This window comes from Dermacentor albipictus, chromosome 7, assembly GCF_038994185.2.
Source record: "Dermacentor albipictus isolate Rhodes 1998 colony chromosome 7, USDA_Dalb.pri_finalv2, whole genome shotgun sequence".
Classification (NCBI taxonomy): domain Eukaryota; kingdom Metazoa; phylum Arthropoda; class Arachnida; order Ixodida; family Ixodidae; genus Dermacentor; species Dermacentor albipictus.
This window is the reverse complement of record NC_091827.1, coordinates 123947188-123965431: the sequence shown is the minus strand read 5'-3', so window position 1 is coordinate 123965431 and position 18244 is coordinate 123947188. Positions and strand designations below refer to the sequence as shown.

Below are 18244 nucleotides of genomic sequence, written 5' to 3'. Positions count from 1 at the left end.
GGCTCTTCCCAACAGGGCGCGTCGGCGCGAGCGACGCTTGCTCGTACCGACTACTGCGTCGTCGTCTCCGGAGCCCTGGCCTGGGATCGTGCCGTCGAGGCTGCAAAGCCGCTGCTGTGACCGGCGGACGCCAGCGGTGTACCCAAGGACAATGTCGGCTCGCATGCTATGGACAGCGTGTGGACATTTCCTCAGCGCGACCACTGTTGCATGTACCACCCTGTTCGCGAAGCACGGGTTAATGTTAGACCGTGTCACATGTTTCGCCGGAATAAGAAGTGATTTAAGGTTGGGGGGATGCGGGGATGCGCGACCCTCGCGCCTCCCCTGATGTTTTTCCCGCATAGCGCGTCTCCTGTGCCCCCGCTTCGCCGCGTGGCCTGCGTGACGCCCGCGCGGTTGATGTGGTTGAAGCGCAGTGCGAGAGATGGCGCGAGTGTTGCGCTGCTAACGCCGCGAGGTTAGTTGGGTGCCGAAAGGAAGGCGCTTGCTCGCTTGGGGGTTCGAGAAGCAAGCGGGACGGACGTGCCGTGCCACGCGCGGACCGATGCTTCGGCGAGACCGTCTCGCGTGGCCGCCTTCGAACGCACCACGATTCGCGTGACTATATACGCGAACGACCAGGCGTTGGGATCCAGCATGGGGCGAACATATTCGCTCGCTTCTGGTCGCGGTGAGTCGGACTTCTAGATTTGTCGCGCGCCCATCGGCATATTTTGTGGATAGCAACTCGGCTAGCAGGCATTGATCTATGAAAGGTGCAATAAATGCCGTTGTGATTGTTTTCACTACTGTGTGTTGTCGTTCCTTTGTCCCAAGAGTACAGTGTGAGAACCCCACATCAGACCCCACAACGCTCACCGAAACGACACTTAAGAGTTTAAAATGAGGCGAACCTGTTGGATGCAGTCCAAAACAACGCCGAGTTGCTGGTTGTGCTCATGGAAAGTTCGGCACAGCTTGCCCGCTCCGACCTGGCAGGACAAAAGTCCTTAAATAGCCAGGTCAGGCAGGCGGCAGAGGCTAGTGGGGACCTCGACTGAGAGGCTCCGACTACCCCTCCTACAAATCTTTTCAATTGCAATAAAGTTTCTCTCTCTCTCAGCCGAAAGTAATCACGTCATCTAAATAACACATACAAATCTCCCATTTGAGACTGCGGAAGATGCGAGTCCATAAATCACCCAAAGGTTGCTGGGGCAATACATAAGCCAAACGGCATGATGTTAAATTCATAGAGTCCATCAGGCGTAACAAAAGTGGTCGTTTCTATGTCCGACAGGCGCATTGGTATCTGCCAGTACACGGACCGGAAGTCAACCGACGAAAAGTGAAGGCAGTCAACAGCATTGTCAATGCATGGTAAGGGATACACTTTCTTTTTCTTTGAGACGGCATTCAGGTGGCGGTAGTCGACACAAAATCTCCACAAGTTGTCTTTCTTTTTCACTAGTATAACAGGAGCTCCCAAAGGACTGCAAGACACCTGAATGATGCATTTCTGCAGAAAGTCGTTGACCTATTTGGCGATCACTTCTTTCCGTGAGAAATATGCGATAGGGCTTCTCTCCTCCACGCTCCATGCTCTTCCAGTGTGGCATTACAATATGTACTATAAGCAAGGTATACTTGCAAAATCTCTGTTCATTATGATGACACGGCAAATGTCATCATATAACAGGTCTATACGAGATGCCAAGTCACTGCACTGTTCTACAAAATTTAACAAGTGCAGAAGTAACGGCTGAAAGGTAACTTGAATAAATTTGGGTGCTTCCCTCACAAGACCAAGGAACTGTGCATTCGGAACTATCTGGAAGTTTCTTATCTAAAAATATTGTTACGGGGAGTATTTACTCTACAGTAAATGAATAGCACTTGGCTAGTCAAGACTGCACAGGGCACACAGGTTTGAGCACGTTTTTCAGTCCAACAGGAGAGACTCTGACCCGGCCCCACTACAACATCTTTATCTTCGCCACTGTTCGTGACGTTATCCCCGGCCAGTGAAGCACCGTCCCAGTGCTGGTTGTGGTCAAAATGGGTTATTACACTTCTAAAGCTTGAGGTGGGAAACGTGTACAATGTCACTTCGTGGTGTGGCCATCAATGATGTGGATGCCATGGGAGTTATCTCATAGGTGACAGGAGTCACCTGGCGCAGCATGTAGTAGGCCCTGATGTACCGCGACATTTACTTTGGCAGAGGCCAACACAACGAGCTGGGAGCCAGAGAAGGATGAGAGAGTCCAGTGGAAAAGCAGTACCTTGATGTTGGTGATCGTAATGGACTTCTGTGTGGTCTGCGATGACGAGAGCCGAGCGCAGGCTACTGTGCGTGTGACAAGCTCAAGTGTGATGGCATCTTGCACATAGGAAGTCATGGACGTGGACACCAGATCAGAAGGGAGCAAGGCGTCAAAGGGTAATAAGGAATGGCGGCCAAACAGCAGAGGGTGAATAGCCGACAGTGTCATAATGTGATACGGAAGAGCAACGTCCCATTGGTGGTGATCATCAGAAACGTACATGGAAAGCAGGTTAGTCAGTGTACTGTTGAGGCGTTCAGTGAGTCCATTGGTTTGAGGGTGATTTGTGGTGGTGAAGTTGTGATGAGTAGCACATGATCGAAGTAGATTGTCAACCACACGAGACAGGAAGTAGCGACTCCAATCTGTGAGTAGGTGACGTGGAGCACCATGTTGGAGGGTGACGTTGTACAGTAGGAAGTCAGTTACATCCGTGACGCAGCTGGTTGGCAATGCTTAAGTAACTGCATATTGCGTGGTATAATCTGTAGAGACTGCAATCCATTTGTTGCCTTTCGTGGATATTGGAAAGGGTCTGAGCAAGTCCAGGCCCACTCAATAAAACGGTTCAGCTGGAACAGCAATTGGCTGAAGGACATCAGCAGGTTGAGTCCCAGGTTTCTTGCAGCACTGACACAGGTTACAAGATGTTACATAGCGGCGAACGGAACGATAAAGGCCCTTCCAGAAGAAATGTTGTGTGCAATTATAAGTTCTGGAGACGCCTAAGTGCCTGGAAGTTGGGGCTTCGTGAAACTGGACAAGGACATCCCTGCGTAGATGACGTGGGTCAACGAGCAGGAATTCTGCGCTGTCGGGGCGCATGTTGTGGCGGTAAAGAACGTTATACTGAAGCAAGAACATGTTGAGTAGACGGTCAATAGGAGAGAGCAATGATGGATCTCTATGTTGTTTGTTGGCCACATAGATGAAGTCTATGACTGCTAAGACGTAGGTGCCAGGGTCTGTTTCAGTAGGGTTCAACAGGGTGACGGGATAGGCAGTCGGCATCAGTATGTAACTTGCCATATTTGTACACAACCAAGAATGTGTACTCCTGTGATGGTAATGCCCAACGGCCAAGCCTCCCTGTGGGGTCTGAGTGTTTAGAGCCAGCAAAGTGCATGATGGTCTGTTACGACAATGAAAGGCCGTCCATATAGGTACGAACGGAATTTTGCAACAGCCCAGACGAGAGCTAGGCACTCCGGCTCTGTAATGGTGTAATTCTTTTCTGACTGTGACAGGAGGCAACTAGCATATGCTATCACACAGTTGGCTCCAGTCTGTGTTTGGGTGAGGATAGCACTTATGCCATGGCTGCTTCCATCGGTGGGAAGCTCTGTTCAGCAGCTGGGTCAAAATGAGCAAGCACAGGTGGTGATGCAAGGGCAGAAATCAGCGATGCAAAGGAAGTCACCAGTCCGTGCCCCAAGAAAAGGTTGCATCCTTTTGGGGAGGTCCATGAGGGGTCGAGCAATGTCCGTGAAATTGAGAACAAAGCGGTGAAAGTAGTAGCAGAGCCCAAGAAAGCTGTGTACTTCATGCGTGAAATGCAGAACCGGAAACTCGCGGGCGGCACGGACTTTGCCAGGGTCTGGTTGGACACCAGTAGCATCAACTAGTTGTCCAAGTAATTTGATCTGGCGGCACCGAGAGGTGCATCATCATTCATCATTTATTGGACCCTTAAGGGCCCTTTACAGGGTATTACATAAGGGAGGGGGGGGGGAGTCATAGACATACACAAGTCAAAGATGTTACATCAAGAGTGAATTGAAATAACGCAGGTTAAGTAATGCAGCAAAACAAAATAGGAGTACAGGCGACTTCAAATGCAACAACACTTGGAATGAAAAGAGAAATCGTTCAATTGTAGTTTCCAAAATGTGAAAGCAACCGCTCTTTAAGTTCCTCAGGATCATGCACCCTGGCAATTGCATCTGGGAGTGCATTCCATTCCTGGATTGCTGTGGATAAAAATGATTTATCGAAGGCAGAAGTTGATCCATACAGGCGCTGTAAACTGAGTGAATTGAACAGGCGTCGTGACGAACGTGCTGGTAGTAGAAGAAGTGAGTCGCGCATATGTTGAAAATGGTAGTACAACTTTAGGAATAAGCATAGACGTGCTATTTTGCATCAATAGACTAATGTGGGTAAATTGAGCGATGACTTAATACTACTGATACTAGTTTTGTAGTCATATTTTGAAGATATGAATTGAGCAGCACGGTTCTGGACTGATTCTATTGCATTGATTAGATATGTTTGATGTGGACACCAAATCGCGGAAGCGTATTCCAGTTTTGTTCAAACAAAAGTTGCGTATGCCAGTTTACGGACGGAAGGGGATGACAACGATAATGTTCTTCTGATGAAGCCTAGTGTTTTAGAGTTGTCGGCGATCAGTTTCGTGATGTATTCCAACCATTTTAGATTGCTAGCGATTAGGATACCGAGGTAGCGATACGTTTGTACTTGCGAGGTGTTCACTGTGTGTAATGACTACTTATAAGTGATGTTAGTGTGCTTGCGGGAAATTTGAATAAATTTGCATTTAGAAATGTTAAGCTGCATCAACCATTTGGTACACCAATTATCTATTAAATGCACGTCGTTCTGAAGAAGGGCCTGGTCAGACTCAGTAGAAATTCGACGATAAAGGACACAGTCGTCCACGAAGAGGCGTATAGATGATGAAATACTACAAGGGAGGTCATTAATGTAGATGAGAAAGACAAGGGGACCAAGGACTGATCCTTGTGGAACTCCAGAAAATACCTTGCTTGAGGCTGAAGAACATCCACCTATAACGGTGTACTGAAGGCGGTCGGTGAGGAAGCATTTAACCCAGGCTAGAATTTGCGGGTGCAGGCTGAGAGAAGAGTTTGCAGATTAGTCGTAGATGGGGAACACAATCGAATGCCTTTGAGAAGTCTAAGAATATTACATCAGCTTGAAATAATGAATCTAGGTTTAAATTAAGCTCGGTGGTAAATTCAAAAAGTTACGTTTCGCAAGAAAGACCAGACCTGAAGCCGTGTTGATTGGCGAAAAATAACCCGTTGTTATCAAGGTGTAGGGCGACTTCAGAATAAATTATATGTTCCATTAGTTTGCATGCAATGCATGTTAAAGAGATTGGATGATAACTTGAAGGATCAGACCGATTATCACTTTTGAATACTGGAACTACTTTGCTGACCTTCCAGTCATCTGGAAGCACGCCTTCATTGAGGGATTGGGTAAAGATTATTTGCAGTAAACGACTTGATGGGATTACGGTTGCTTTGAGCACTTTAGCAGATATGTTACTGGGCCGGGACTGCTTGATAATTTCAACTTGGCGATCAGCTTTTCGATACCTTCCGCCGTAACTGTAATGGGCAGCATCTGAGAAAATTTGGGACCAGAAAAGTTCGGGATGTTATGATGCAGTTCGTGAGTGAATATCAAAGAAAAGTAAGAGTTCATAACATCAGATCGTTCGTCAGGCGACACATGTGAACCATCCGAGTTAGAAAGCGATATGTTGTGCGATTGATAGCTAGAAGGGGAAATCAGATTCCAGAATTTTTGTGGATTTTTGCTCATTATGTTCAGTAGATCCTGATGAAATAATTTCTTTTTGGAGGTCTTCAAGAGGCTTGTATACTCTTTCAAACATGTGAAGTATTTTTCCCACCTGAGGGCTGAACTAGAACGCCTACCTATGCGAAAAAGACATTTTTTTTTCTTCTGGGATAGCTTCATTAGGGCACTACTGAACCAGCCTATGCCAGTGTCGCAACGAATGTAAACGACTGGAACACAGGCTTCAATTAGTGCCAAGAGTTTGCGCTTGAATATTAACTAGTTTTGGTTGACAGTCCTGGAAGGAGTGAGCTGTTTAAAGGTGTGAAAAAGATTCGTGAGTTCAGCGTTCATAGTAGAGAAATCTGCTTTGTTATAATCATGGATAACTTTAGTGAAGGGTTACGGGGAGGCTTCGACACTGATAGGTTATATAAAATTATATTGTGATCGCTGAGACCATAAGCACGAGACATTGAGTGGACCATTTCTGGTTGGAAACAAAAACTAGGTCAAGGGTGTTGTTGATCCTAGTTGGCCTATTGACTGTCTGTGTAAGATTATACATAAGTACAAGATCGAGGAATTCTTTGGATTGGCCAGAAGTAGTGCATAAAGTATCCCAGATTATATCAGGGTAATTGAAATCACCGCAGAGAATAATGTTATAATGTTGGCTCTAGGAAAGCGGTTGTGCAAACCGAGAAGGGCAGTGTGTAGTTCTTCCACAAAGGAAATGTCACAGTCAGGCACGCGATAGCAAGCGATGAGTATGTTAGCGCTTCCAGGGAGAGATATGTTCATGCAGAGAATTTTGTGATGGCATCCAATATCAAGTGCAAAGGAAGGTAGGTTGGGATTTACGAGAACTAAAACACCACCGCCTTTCCGTCCGACCCTGTCACGTCTGTGCACAGAAAATGGCATATTGGTCAGTAGCTCATCGGATGAGATATCAGGGGTTAGCCATGTTTCTGTAAAAACAGCGATGTCAGAATGTAGAATGGCTTCAACACGTTCCCTTTTAGGAAAGTAGCTACAGATATTGGTAAGTAGAGCCGATATTGTTTGGTCTGCTGGTGCGCTGACAGGGCTATGTACTGGCCGATACGATGTCAGCTGTGGAAACCTTGGAATACGCAATAAACGATATATTTTCAATTCGAGTACAGAATCGGATCCGGCATCGTAAGTGTATTGCTTGTTACCAATGACTAGCTTATCAAAATGGATCTTAAAAGGCAACTTACTATTGAGGCCATATTTGATAACTTAGCTCGAGCTTTGCGTACATGTGTAGAATAATCTTCTCGAATTGAAAATGATGTGTCCTTCAGTTTAGATCCAGCAAACAAAATATTCGATTTCGTTTTAAAGCTGCTTAGTCTGACTATAATAGGACGTTGTTTATTATCGCAAAAACGACCAAGCCTGTGAGCTCGCTCGGTATCAGAACTTGAAATTGTTACTTCAAGGTGCTCCGCACAGAATGATATGATATGTGACTCAGACTTTGCCCACGTTTCGCCACTGGCATCTGTAATTCCGAAAAACAACAGGTTGTTTCGGCGAAGGTGGTTCTCTGAATCGTTCCATTTCCCGGCAAGCTCCTTGATTTCTGAGGACAGCTTTTCAAGGACAGTATTAGCAACGGGTTGGTCAGTGGATTGGAAGACTTAAACTTTTTTTTTTCTAGTACATCAACATGGCTGCAGAGACCACTGACAATGTTTTCTATATTTGTCTGAGCAGAACGGATCAAAGCAAGTTCAGACAATATGGTGTTTTGCGAGAGCTCCATTCGGGCAATGGCCTCTGATATAGACTGAAGGGTTGGGGGTCCAGGGTTCAATTCAATGTCACCAGACAAAGCAAGTAAAAGCAAATCTAGATGGCCATTGATACAGAAAGAACAAAGCGTCAGGCCCAACGGCCACTGCCAACCGTCAAGGGCATCCAGGGGGCACGACACCGCAATTAAGAAAGGATCATTACATCGAATGCATTTCACATTCGGGAGATAACTAACCTGCAGCAGAATAGGCATCTTTGAGACCCTGCTTGTTGCGGTAGCGTGCCCCAACTGGCCTCCGGACTGCGGCAGTTTATGTAGACCAGGCGGATCACAAGCGCTGATAGTAGCGCTCGGTTGCCAGGCAAAGAAGTTGTCGATGCCAAGAACAGGTGCGTGCAGAGTGCCGTTGCTGTTCGTCGGGCAGTGTTCGGGAAACCGGCAGTCTGTGTCGCAGAAAGGTAGTGCCTGGGTGGGCTCGGCCGGCCGAAGATTGCTGAATTCCAAGAGGAACATCCAAAGCAGGAAAACCTGCAGCAGAATATGCATCTTTGAGACCCTGCTCGTTGCGGTAGCGTGCCCCAACTGGCCTCCGGACTGCGGCAGTTTATGTAGACCAGGTGGACCACGAGCGCTGATAGTAGCGCTGGGTTGCCAGGTGAAGAAGTTGTCGATGCCAAGAGCGCTTGGTTGCCAGGCAAAGAAGTTGTCGATGCCAAGAACAGGTGCGTGCAGAGTGCCGTTGCTGTTCGTCGGGCAGTGTTCGGGAAACCGGCAGTCCGTGTCGCAGAAAGGTAGTGCATGGATGGGCTCGGCCGGCCGAAGATTGCTGAATTCCAAGAGGAACATCCAAAGCAGGGAAACCTGCAGCAGAATAGGCATCTTTGAGACCCTGCTCGTTGCGGTAGCGTGCCCCAACTGGCCTCCGGACTGCGGCAGTTTATGTAGACCAGGCGGACCACGAGCGCTGATAGTAGCGCTCGGTTGCCAGGCGAAGAAGTTGTCAATGCCAAGAGCGCTTGGTTGCCAGGCAAAGAAGTTGTCGATGCCAAGAACAGGTGCGTGCGGAGTGCCGTTGCTGTTCGTCGGGCAGTGTTCGGGAAACTGGCAGTCCGTGTCGCAGAAAGGTAGTGCCTGGGTGGGCTCGGCCGGCTGAAGATTGCTGAATTCCAAGAGGAACATCCAAAGCAGGAAAACCTGCAGCAGAATAGGCATCTTTGAGACCCTGCTCGTTGCAGTAGTGTGTCCACTTAGAGGAAGGAACTGAGCTGGAGGCCAGCCCGACGAAATGTGTGCCCGACAAACGAGGGAGGTGCCTTTCAAAACTGGGCAAGAAAACAATGACATCGTCCAGATAACAAAGCCAGGTCGACCACTTTTAAGACCGCGTAGAAGAGTGTCCATCATGCGTTCGAAAGTTGCAGGTGCATTACGCAACACAACTGGCATGACCTTAAATTGGTAGAGGCCGTTGGGTGTGATGAAAGCGGTCTTCTCGCATTCGCGGTCATCCATGGCACTTTGCCAGTATTCTGAGCAGAGATCTAGCGATGAGAAATATCTGGCACCATGGAGGTAGTCGAGCGCATCATCAATTCAAGGGAAAGGACACACATCCTTCTTCGTTACCCGGTTGAGATAGCGATAATCGACGGAAAACCGCCAACTGTTGTCCTTTTTTTTCACAAGTGCCACAGGGGATGCCCAGGGGCTAGACGAAGGCTCTATCACATTGTTCTCAAGCATTTTCTCTGCCTCCTTTTGGATGACTTGGAGCTCAGAGGGAGACACTAGGTAAGGGTGCTTGTGAAGCGGGCTGGCATCTCCAGTGTCGATGCGGTGGGCCACAACGTGTGTACGACCTAGTGGACTGTTCTCAACATCAAAAATGTCAAGGTAAGAAAATGGGACAGCACGGAGTGCTTCACTTTGGGAAGGTAAAAGGTCGGGGATATCATTTTGTTCAGAAGTGCCTTGGTTGACACCGGTATGACAGGTTGGGGCACGCTCTCAGCATCAGCAGCGAATGCAGAAACTGTACATTTTTCCAGCAGTAACAATTCTGCTAGTGAAATTCCTTGAGGGAGAATATGGGTCGAAGTAGAAAAGTTGAGGACTGGAAGCATCGTTCTGTTGTTGGCAACAACTACTATGGTGTGAGGAAGTGTGATGTTGTGCGAGGATCAGATCTCTGAGAGGAGTGACTACATAGTCACCACCAGAAACTGAGAAAAAATGGTGACGGAAGGATGTAGGTAGCAGCCTGGGCAGGTAGTTGTAGAAACTCCACAGAACGTAGGCGAGTGTTACGTGATGCGCGTCATCAGGACAGAATGGCAGTTCGAGCCGCAAAATGCCAGTAGAACAATGAGGGCAAAGTGGCGGTCAAGAAGTCAATACCAAGAATGACATTTTGTGGACAAGCGTCGAGAACAGTGAAGACAACTGAAGTGTGGCGGCCGCCAACAGTTGCGCGGGCAGTGCATATACCAAGAACCGGTGTTTGAGTGCCGTCAGCTACTCACACAGTAGAAGAGACGGCAGGTATCAGCACTTTTCGTAGGCAGCGTCGGAGCGTGGAACTCACCAGATATGTGGGTGCCAGTACCAATGAGATCAGTAACCGTCACGCTGTCGACGAGAACACCGAGGAAATTGCGTCTTGAACTCGGGGTCAGTTGAGGCTTTTCAGAACTTGTCAATGCAGCCTCACCTCCCGGAGCTGCACTGGCTAGTTTCTCGGGTGATGGTCAGAGTAAGCGGGGGAGGGAGGCGACTGGCAACTATGAGGTGACGGCGATCGGCCAGACCAGTGTCCTGGAGCGGCAATATCGGCGTACGTTGGTGCAGAGCACAAGGATAGACGGGGAGGTTCACGGGCTGGAAGGTGGTCGACGAAAAGGGATGTGCTAGAAAACAGGACACGATCTGGGCGGCATTCACCGGGGAAACTTGGCCAGTAATACCGACGATTGCAGCAGTGGCGTGAAATGTGGCTGACGCGAGAGCAAGAAAAACAGATTGGTTGATCATCTGGAGTCCTCCCCTCAGATAGGCTTCTGTAGCAGGGTGTGAACTGGGGAGTGGAAGCAGAAGTGGCAGCAGCAACAATTGGGGTGATGTAGTGTTCAGTGTGAGGACCGGAAGTGCACATGGGCTGAGGTGCATGACAGGTGGCTTGAGGAATGTGCATATTCGCAACCTCTTGACGGACGACAGCTTGAATGAGGGATATTGTTGCCAAATGGTCGTGAGCAGGTGCCTGATAAGCGGCTGGAGCCATGGCTTCAAGCTCCTGGCGAACAATCCTGGTTAGGTTGTTAGGCGTCAAGAATGGAGGGGGCATCACGGGATCTTCGCATGAGGATGTCACAGCTGTGTTCAAGAGTCTGGTAAAGTGGTGAGTAATGCGCCTGCTTTTTGCTTATTCAAACTGTCGGCATACTGTTATGATGGAGTCAACCATGCTGCAGTGCTTACACGAGTATGTTGAAGGCATCGTCAGCTATGCCTTTCAACACATGACCAACCCTGTCTGCCTCTGGCATGTCTTTGTCAATGGTGCGCCACAAGGCTAGCCCGTCTTGAATATATGCGACATATGATTCCTTCGATGTCTGAGCTCTGGCCACGAGTTCGTCCCAAGCTGTCATTTGTTCTGCGATCAATCGGCCAAACAATTCGCGCATCTTCTCCTTGCAAATATCCCAACGTGTCAGTTTTTTTTTTGTGCATGTTGAACCACACGCGAGCTGTGCCCTGTAGGTAGGAAATGATGTTGGTGACCATAGCGTCTCATCCCACCACCTGTGGTGCCTGCTGACGCGCTTGTACAATAGGAGCCAATCGTCGACAGCATTGTTGTCCGTACCGCAAAATGTGCCGGGGTCGAGGGGATGCGAAAGGAACACAGTGGCTGGAGCTGTGGGCGTCGGCTGTGATGACGAGATCAGTCTGGATCAGTGTACTGTCTTCAGCCATGGAGGTCGGAGAAACGTGGCGTCCGCTCTTAAGATTCAGGGCCAGGAGGAATAGAGCCCACAACCTCCACCAAAAAGATGTTACGGGGAGTATTTACTCAACAGTAAACGGCTAACACTTGGCTAATGAAAACTGCACAGGACACACATGTTTGAGCGGGTTTTTCAGTCCGACAGGAGAGACATTGAATCAGCCCCACTGCGTCTTTGTCTTCACCACTGTTCGTGACAATATTGTCACGGTGGCACGAGAGGGACAAAGACGACGATCACCGAATAGATTAAAGAGACGACGTAGTGAGGCTAACCTAACGTTTGGCCATACTGGTCGTACCAGCCATATGTTCTGCAGAGCAAATGTGGTCCCATTTAAACTTATATCTTTACCTGTTTCATTTTTGGTGGAGGTGCTGGGTATTGCACAAGACGGAACTCTGCAGCAGGCTTGTCCTCGGCCATCCTACCATGCTGACAGACGACCAGGCCGCTGGGTTAAGCATGGCGTCAGCACCCTATAAACTTGGGCCATCAGCATCCGCGACACCGCAACTGTCAGTCGTCTTGACCCATCCGCGTGACCCCGGCACCTTCTCTGGTAACAGCACCGACAAAGTCGACATCGAGGAATGGCTTGGCATAGACGAACGCATTGCTGCACACAACCGATGGGAGCCGACAGTGATGCTGGCAAATCTTCTACCTCCAGGGATCAGCACGCACCTGGTATGACACACACGAAGAAGAGTTGACCAGCTGGGACATATGCAAGCAAAAACTTCGCAAACTCTTAAGCAAGCTTGCTGGTCGCAAGTGCACCGCTGCATCCTGTTGGGCTCACACAGCTATCGAGTCATACGTTGCGTACATCCTTGATGTCCTAGCTCTTGGCCGCCACGTTGATGCTAGGGTGCCCGAAGGTGACAAAGCGAGGCATATTCTGAAAGGCATCACCGATGATGCATTTAATTTGCTCGTTCTTAAAGACTGCTAGACGGTCGATGAAATTATCCATGAGTGCAGGCGCTTCGGAGATGCAAAGAGTCGTTGCATTGCCAGATAGTTCATACGTCATCGTGCAAAGACGCTCATTTAGCTCTTCAATCATCCACTACAGATAGCATTTTCCAAATTGTACGGTGCGAAATCGAGGCTGTGTCGGCATCTTCTTTTTCACGCCCTTCTGAGGATACACAATCGGCGATCTCCCTCATCCCCGCAGTTGTCCACGAGGAACTGGCCAACGCAAGAACTCAACCTGTGTGCTCCATAACATGCCTTCCGGTTAGCCGTGCCCCTCTTCATCGACCTCCACTGACGTTTTGACGCTATCAAGATCCGCCCCAATGGCGAACACCAGACGACAAGCCCATATGCTTCCATTGCAGCAGCGTGGGACACTTTTCTCGTTATTGCCGTTATCGTAAGCCCTCGTTTTCACGCTCTACATTCTACTACCGCCACAATGACAACCAGCGCCAGCCATTTCATGCTCCAAATGACCCGACATACCAACGCCGCAGCCCTTCTGCGTCTATCCTACACTTGAGCCATTCCCTGTCACCGCGCGATCGTCGTTCCCACTCGCCCCTGCCCTGTCATTTTTTATCGCCTCACCCTTCTGTACGCTCATCCATAGAAAACTGACAGATGCAGCTCCTGGAGGTGACGCTGCATTGGACTCTCGAACTGCAAATCCTCTCCTTACGTTGCCGACAGATTAGAACGTAATCGCTGTGAAAGTTGATGACCTACCTGTCACTGACCTGATCGACATACACACATGGCGCACACATCTCGGTCATGAGTGCTGATCTCCAGAAGCGGCTCAAGAAAGAGCTCACTCATGCCCAATCTCGTGTTGTACGAGTCGCTGATAGGAGAACTCCCGCTGTGCTGGGAATGTGTGCCGCTCGTGTCAGCATCGCCGGTTGCCACAGATCTATATTGTTCTATGTAGTTGACCTTTGCCCTCATGGCGTGACCTTTGGCCTTGATTTTTTATCTGCCCACTCAGCTATATTTAACTGCTTGGCTGATGTTACCGACCTTACCGACACCATACCGGTCCAGCTCTGTTGCGCCGACTTTGTTCGTTTATTTCTACAGGCACTGGCCTGTATCACTGCTGTGCCCAACCCCTGTGTACTGGATGTTGACTATGTCGTCACTCCCTGTGTCAGTGACCTTCCTTTCACATGGCGCGTAGTTTCCCCACACTGTACTGACCATATCGGCTAACAAAACTTACCGCTCCTTAATTTCGGATTCTGCCCTCAAGTACTACCCAAAGAGATCTCTCTTGTCACGCTGTCGCTGTCGCATGAGTACGACCTTTCTTCCCTCTTGTCTCTTCCGTCTTCCTCCAACTCTTCCGCCGCCTGCAATTCTCATTCTGCCACATCGCCTCCAGTGCACGACAACATTACCAAGATGATAGCCGCGGACCTTACCCCTACACAAACCGATGATCTTCGTCATCTGCTCACATCTTATTCCGCCATTTTTTACCTTGATGGTTGGCCCTTGGGACAAACTTCCCTAGTTAAGCATCACATACATACCAGCGATGCACTACCTATTCACAGATGGCCTTATTGCGTGTCACACGCCGAGCACTGGGTAATACAACAGGAGCTTGATAAGATGCTTACCAAGGGCATCATTGAACCATCGTCGAGCTCGTGGGCTTCTCCTGTTGTCTTGGTAAAAAAGGACAACACCTGGTGATTCTGCACAGGTTACCACCATCTAAACAAGATAACAAAGAAGGATGTCTATCCACTGCCACACATAGACGACGCATCTGGCAACTTATTTGGTGTCCACCCTGATTCCGCGACAGTTCGTGCTCTTCTCGATTTTCCTGTGCCAACCTATGCCAAAGACGTCCGCAGCTTTGTAGGCCTTTTGCTCTTATTTCTGTCGATTTGTCAGAAATTTTTGCATAGTTGCTCAGCCTCTGACTGAACTTCTGAAGAAAGGCACCTCCTTTTCATGGGGTCCTGACCAAGCTGCTGCCTTCCAGCGCCTTATCACCTTGCTCACTACTCTGCCAATTCTTGCTCACTTCAACCCACCTGCCCCAACAGAGGCCCGTACAGATGCTAGTGGCTATGGAATTGGCGCGGTTTTAGCTCAGTGTCAACGTCGGCGTGACAAAGTTATTGCGTACGCAAGTCGCCTGCTTTCCCACGCACGCTGAACACAATTACTCCATCACAGAGTGCGAGTGCCTTGAACTCGTATGGGCAGTGACCAAACTGCGGCCATACTTATATGGTCGACCTTTCTCTGTTACCATGGATCATCGTGCTCTCTGCTGGCTCTCGACACTTAAGGATCCAACAGATCATCTAGGTCGCTGGGCACTACATCTTCAAGAATTCACCTACACAGTAGTGTACAAGTCCGGTAGGCTAGAGCAGGACGCAAATTGTTTGTCTCGGCACCCCATCAACGCTCCAGACTTCAGTGATGCAACTGCTGGAATATTCATGCTCTTCGCCTTCCACCACATCGGTGAGGAGCAAGCACGTGATATATCGCTGCGCGCCTTCATCAGCTGCCTCTGTTCTGACCCGTCAGACCCCTTGCTTAGCTTGTTCCTCGTTTTGGACGGCATGTTATGCCGCCGAAATATGTGCACAGAAGGACACGAACTGCTGATAGTCATTCCTCCTCATTTTCGGGCAAATATACTCGTGCAACTCCATGATGTCCCCACAGCTGGCCACCCGAGTGTTTCCAGGACCCATGACCGTGTCTGGCGACGATTTTTCTGGCCTGGACTCTACTGTACCATGCGACGTTATGTCACTGCTTGCAAACCATGCCAACGTCGTAAGAAGCTTGCTTTGTTTTCGGCTGGAACTCTCCAGCCAATTGATATACCCACCGAACTGTTTTATCGTGTTGGCCTCGACCTGTTGAGCCCTTTCCCTACCAGAGCTGGAAATAAGTACACCGCCGTTGCAACAGATTATTCAACCCGCTATGCCGTCACGCGAGCCATCCAGACCAGTTGTGCTACCGACATCACAGACTTCCTGCTCCAAGACGTCATCTTACACTACGGAGCTCCTTGCCAGCTTCTCACAGACAGGGGCTGAACTTTTTGTCTTGGGTTATTGAACATCTACTTCAGTCTTGTGCCACAAGCACAAGTTCACGACAGCATACCACCCTCAAACGAACAGCCTCACTGAACGCCAGAACCGAACACTTACAGATATGCTCTCGATGTATGTCTCCTCAGATCATCGTGATTGGATGCCACGCTTCCATTTGTGACGTTCGCGTACAACTTGTCACGCCACCGGCTGCCATCTAGAAGGCGCCAGGTTGGCACTTTTGCCACGGGGGGTTATGTCACGGTGCTACGAAAGGAACAAAGACGACGATCACCAACAATACGAAAGAGACGGCGTAGTGGGGCTAACCTAACGTTCGGTCATACTGGTTGTACCGGCCATATCTTCTGCAGAGGAAACACGGTCCCATTTATCTCTGCTCATTTCAATATGTTAGGCCAGAAAATAAGCACAGCACAGCTTGCCCTTACAAGGACATTTTATAGCAGAAAGATGCACTACAGCACATTCCAGGTACTTTGCATGTCTGTTATATCACTCAAGTAGCTGGCTTAATTGACTCCATAATTAAAACAGTGAAAAGACACGAATGAGTGAGAAGATGACTGCGCTCGTATTGTCTTACTCATCTTTGTCCTTTGTGCTAGGGTAAGTAAGAAATCTAACCGATCAGCTCAAGCTAACACCTTACTTATTGGACTTAAGGAGAAAAGAAACTTACAGATGGTGGCTTACGAAGGGAATTGTCTTTGATGGCTGCACTGCTGAGCAGGTCGGCATTCTTCTTGTCTGCTTCAATTTCCTGGTGGCATGAGACAAGTTCATAGTACAGGACACAATGCTTTCCTTGGCAAAACAATGAATGTGGGGGGTCCCACATTTCTATAACATTAATGGGGGAAGAATTGAGCAACACTAGAAATAATGGCAGGTGTAGGTCACTATTTCAGTGCACTAAGCACCCCAGAGGTCACCACATCGGGGGCAATTTAGAGATATACAATATTAGTAGGGTCCTTCGTTTTCAGGTAAAATCATCAGATGATTCTTTATTTTTGCACCCTAAACAAAGCATGAAAATTGGGTTGAACCTGATCTCTCCTTCCCGTTTTGACCTTACATAAAGGGTAAGAATAAATGCAGGCATCACTTGTGTGAGCAAGTGGTCAAGATATATGTATCACCTTAATATTATGCCTGTGTGAATATGATATGTGCTTCCTTTTCATCCAACACTCAAGCAAAAACTGACATGGGCAATATATTCAGCATCTGCAGGCATTCAGTGAACAAAAGCTTGTCCTTTAAGTAGCCGCATTTAGTACATGACTACCACAATGGCATATCACATTGCAGTTCCCACGCGTCATGCACATGTAAACAGCGATGATGCACCAGGAAGTGAATGCAGAACTGATGTTATTCTGCATTGCAAATGGTAGCTGTGATGTGGCGAGGTCATTTTCTCTACTCAGGTATGTTCAAATAAAAGTGCCAGATGGGGCTAGCTGGTATTCTATCAATTTTGTTGCACGGGCATTTAGAGCGATGCAGTAGAACAAGGACAACAAGGGCAACAGGCCTGACAGGTCTAGAATGGACAGAGAAATGCTCAAAATGCAAATGGCAATGTATGTCTACAAGGGGTTGTAAGTTAAATAAATGCACCACACGTCTTAAGGAGCATGCCCGTGTGCTCTACTATTAGTGATTTTTTTTTTTTGATAAAAGAAGTCCAAAGGATAAAGTAATCAAGGGATCGCCAAGGATATTATTCCCATTTGTTTTCATTCAAAAGTGTGAATAATGCCCGATAGTGGGAACTTATAGGTAAGTTCATCACATAACTTGGAAGCAACCCTGCTTGTCATTCAATATCATGCAAGGGTTGAAGCTCATACGAGTTGGTAACGATGCATTTTGAAAGCGTTCACAGCACACACATACTTAGGAAGAGGGACAGGCAGAGTGAAAGAGTGCGGACTTCCAACTTGTTTTATTATTTTCCTAAAGTACTGAATAATTACATTGCCAAAAAAGAAGGAAACAAGGCAAGGAACTGATATACAAGGAGAGCGACTGATATCCATCAAGTGTTATGATTCGAGCAAATGCCCACAGTGCTCTTTCATTCTGCCTGTCCCTCTCCTTAAGCATATGTGCACAACATGAACACCTTCATGTTGTTGTTTCTGTCAGTGATTTAGCTTGTTTAAATAAAATGTTCGTCTCCAAGAGGAGACAAAAGCCTGTGTTAATCATTTGTGAAAGTTACCAAAAAAAATCTCAAACTTTGGATTTCCAGACAAGAAGCCCATTTATTTTCAATTTTCTCTTTGAAAATAACACAAAATTTTTACCCCTGAATTGAAAAAAAAAGTATAAAATGTGAAATGTAAATATAAACATACCTACAAATCAACAGTGAACTCAGGGCAAATAATGGTAAAATACAAGTTATATAATTGGCACACTTAGCACATTGTGAAATAAGAA

At 47.9% G+C, this 18244-nt stretch overlaps 1 protein-coding gene across 5 annotated transcripts in view; it reads right to left on the bottom strand.

Moving 5' to 3' along the window:
* LOC139048145 (coiled-coil domain-containing protein 9-like) overlaps positions 1-18244 on the bottom strand; it is a 126956-nt gene that overhangs the window by 100130 nt on the left and 8582 nt on the right. For all 5 annotated transcript variants that reach the window (XM_070522668.1, XM_070522667.1, XM_070522666.1 and 2 more), the window contains one exon: positions 16470-16550. In XM_070522668.1, coding sequence (XP_070378769.1) covers positions 16470-16550 — 81 coding nt within the window. The remainder of the gene's footprint in view (positions 1-16469; positions 16551-18244) is intronic.